Raw genomic sequence first — 3,539 nt, 5'->3', positions numbered from 1 at the left:
CCATGCCAGGGGACAGGATGGGCACACATGGAGCCTGCAAAACCCAGCCAAAAAAGCCACTGTACTGGAGATCTGATCTCTGTGCTCCCATTTGAGACCTTCCCGCTCAGCAGGGCAAGTCCCCAGCAGGGCCACTCGTGTCCTTGCCTTAACGAAGGGACCGGCCCCCTCCCCTCGGCAGGAGCTGTTGCCTGTCGGTGCCTGGCATCTCTGCGTGATGCCATCCACCCCATGCCTTGGCTGCATTACACTCTGCACCCCAAAACAGCTGGGACAGGCCCAGCGTGACACATTGTTTTACCTTCCCCAGCAGACCCTGCAAAGACCAAGACACTTTCTCCTTTCCTATCAAGTTTGTCCAGACAGATTTCAACCAGGTAGGGCAAGAAAAAGAAAAAAAAGAAAAAAAAAAAAAGGAGAGGGCCAAGTACCTCACGTCTACACTACTAACACTTGCTTTCAAATAAAGAACTGTCCCGGATTGGTTTCAGCTGGGATAGAGTTAACTTTCTTCCTAGTAGCTGGTGTAGTGCTGTGTTTTGGATTTATGAGAATAATGCTGACAACGCACTGATGCTTTAGCTGTTGTTAAGTAGTGCTGGTACTGACTTTTCAGCTTCCCACGCTCTGCCAGCGAGGAGCTGCACAAGACGCTGGGAGGGAGCACAGCCAGGACAGCTGACCCGAGCTGGCCAGAGGGACCTCGCCCACCGTGTGGTGTCTGCTCAGAATATAAACTGGGGAGAGCTGGCCAGGAGGCTGCGATTGCTGCTCAGGATCAGCAGAGCATTAATTGGCAAGTGGTGAGCAATTGCACTGTGCACCACTTCTTTTATATATTCTTTTTTTATTATTACTGTTACTATTTGTACTTTTGCTTTACCTATTAAACTCTCTTTATCTCAACCCACAAGTTTTCTCACTTTTACTCCTCCAATTCTCTCCCCCATCCTGCCAGGGTGAGTGACCGAGCGGCTGCATGGAGCTTATTGCCACTGGGATTAAACCACAACAAGGACTTCAGCAAACATTTTTATAGCTGTCCTTGGGTGGCGGAATTTCAAGAAGAAACACAGCGGCAGGGCTCGTGAGAAAGCAGGACCAAAAAAGCTTTTATTTGCTTCCCTACCTCCAAGTCATGTGAGGAAGAGAACATTTGTGCCTCACTGCCAGCAAGAACCCTCTGCCCCAGGCAGAGCACGCGATAAACGCTCCTCCTGCAATGGCTTTGGCCCTCTCCAGCCTTGTGTTTACACAGCTTATATTAAGAGATGAAAACCTTTTTTCCTCCTTTGAAGGGAGATCCCAGAAACAACCCACAACACCTTGGTGAGCCATTAAACTCTCCACCCACCCACCCAGCTTTTTTCACAGCCACAGCCAGTCTATTTACAGCATCCCGGGTGAGAGGCACGTGCAAATCCAGCCCTGCAGCAGGCTGGGGCCAAATGGTACTGAAGGGAAATCACTTTTTTTTTTGTCTCATGTTTTTTGGCCTCCCACTTAAGCAGGTTCAGGATCCAGCCTGGTAACAAGAATCGGGACAATTCCTCATCCACAGGCCAGCCAGCGGAGCCAAAGGCAGCTGCCAGTGCAATTCCCAGCAGAGCCCAGTCTAGCGCCAGGTACAGCCACCTTCAAAGCAGCAACCAACCTCCTGAGGTTTGGAGCGTGTGCTCCTCCAGCCTCAGATAGAAGCCACAGGCTTTGACCCAGGAGATAGCCTGAAGACTAAAGCTAACAGCATCATCCAGAATTTGGGCTACCGTCAGAGACGTTCATCTGCAAATACAGCTGCAGAGCAGAGCAGGTGCTGCAGCAAGCCCCAGCACGGGCTGAGCCTCCCGTGCAGGTGGCCCTGCCACCACACGCTGAGACTTACCACCCCGATGCCTTCGAAAGCAAAGATCGCAGTGCCAAAAAACAGAGGGTATGTCTTCCAAGCTGCTGCTAGAGGCAGGTCACTGGGATCTGGAATGTCCTGGAAAAAAAACCCCCATGCAGAGTTCAGATGTGGGGAAGACCTGGCCTGGGAATGGGCAGTACCCCACAGCGTGCAAACACCCCACAGCATGCAAACACGCCACTGGTGAGCTCCCTCCACCTGCCAAAACAGGGGACATCACAGAAATGACAGAGAGGAGCCGTACACACGCACCCTGACGATGTACTGGTAGATCACGATGAGGCTGCCGAGCATGGCCACGTTGGCCAGCATGGAGAAGATGGACAGAACCTTGAGATTCTGGATGAAGGTGAGCAGCACCACAAAAGGCAGGAGGGAAAGCATGTAGAGCCGGGAGTCCATGGTGGGGGTCATGGCCACCGTCCTGTTCAAGTTGCAGTCATTGGTGGTCCCGTTTGCCGCAGATATGACCTGGGGAAGCAGAGGAAAGCTTGATAAGCCCAATCACGCAGGGTCTGAGAGCCATGGATCTTGGCAGCCCATTCCCGGTGGGTCAGAATACTACCCCATCAGCTCACTTGCATACACAGCTAGCTGATTAAAAATCAAAGAAACGTAGGTTTTCAGACGGTTTCACAGCAAATTCCTGTTCCCTCACTAGAAGTAGAGGTGGGACTAGCTACAGTACCTGAGCCGAGACAGCAAACCTGCCCGAGCCCAGGCTTGCTGAGCATGCAAGCCAGCTACCACCGGCCCCCAACTTCACTTTCTTCATGGGAAATCGTCCTGTCCCTGAGCTATCCCTCCTAAGAGCACAGACATGCTGTGGATCGCCAACAGAACCACCAGGCTGGTCCTGGTACCAAATGCTGTCTGGCCGCTGAAGCAAAGGGCTGCCTGGAAATGAATTTAAGCTGATCCAGAGCAAGTCCTGCCCCAGAGGACAAGCTAAAGAGCTTCTGTGTAAATCAGCATCCTCCATAGGATGCGCAGAGCCATGTACCTGTGGGGCAGTGCTCCTCCAAGTGCCGGCCTGCCCACCTCTCTGGGGCTTGCTCCAAAGGCATTTTCCAACCCAAAGCTCTGCCCAGCACAGCAGCACCTCACCCGAGGTACTGCACCATCACTCCCCATTGAACAAAGCGTTTCCCACCACAAAAAGAAACAACCAACGTTCTCCTCTCCCCACCCAAAACATTCCAAATCTGAAGCCAAGGAGGGTCCCAGCTGTGGCCTAAAATGGGCTGGATTTGCAGGTTTTTGTGAAATTTCCTGTTGGCATCAGATCACCAAGATTCACCCATTTACTCCTCCAGCCACCCCATGGGGCAGCACAAGGGCAATCTCCCCAGCTGCTGCTCCCAAAGCACAGGCAGAGCCCATCCATCCCCCGGCACCCACTGGCAGAGGCCCCTCCTCGCTGGCCTGGGAGCTGTCCCCAAAGCCGATGGGCATCAGGGAAGGGCTGACGAAGGGCACAGCCATGGCGGGAGCGACCGGTCCCTTCCTGCAAGAGCAGATCATGGGGAAAGAACGCCGAGCAGTGCCTGTGAGGCATCGAGCCGGGGGAGGCTGGGAACAGGAACACGTTATTCCCAGTTTCTTACAGTGCGGGAGCCAGCCAAGCGGTTCA

At 53.3% G+C, this 3,539-nt stretch overlaps 1 protein-coding gene across 1 annotated transcript in view; it reads right to left on the bottom strand.

Annotated features, from left to right (window-relative positions):
- LOC104463575 (proton-coupled amino acid transporter 1-like) overlaps positions 1–3,539 on the bottom strand; it is a gene marked incomplete at its 3' end in the record, with an annotated part of 10,343 nt that overhangs the window by 3,233 nt on the left and 3,571 nt on the right. Inside the window, exon 6 of the mRNA XM_010075958.1 lies at positions 2,159–2,377. Coding sequence (XP_010074260.1) covers positions 2,159–2,377 — 219 coding nt within the window. The remainder of the gene's footprint in view (positions 1–2,158; positions 2,378–3,539) is intronic.

The sequence above is a fragment of the Pterocles gutturalis genome, unplaced genomic scaffold, assembly GCF_000699245.1.
Source record: "Pterocles gutturalis isolate BGI_N339 unplaced genomic scaffold, ASM69924v1 scaffold6113, whole genome shotgun sequence".
NCBI classification, from domain to species: domain Eukaryota; kingdom Metazoa; phylum Chordata; class Aves; order Pterocliformes; family Pteroclidae; genus Pterocles; species Pterocles gutturalis.
This window is presented reverse-complemented; position numbering and strand designations above follow the sequence as displayed.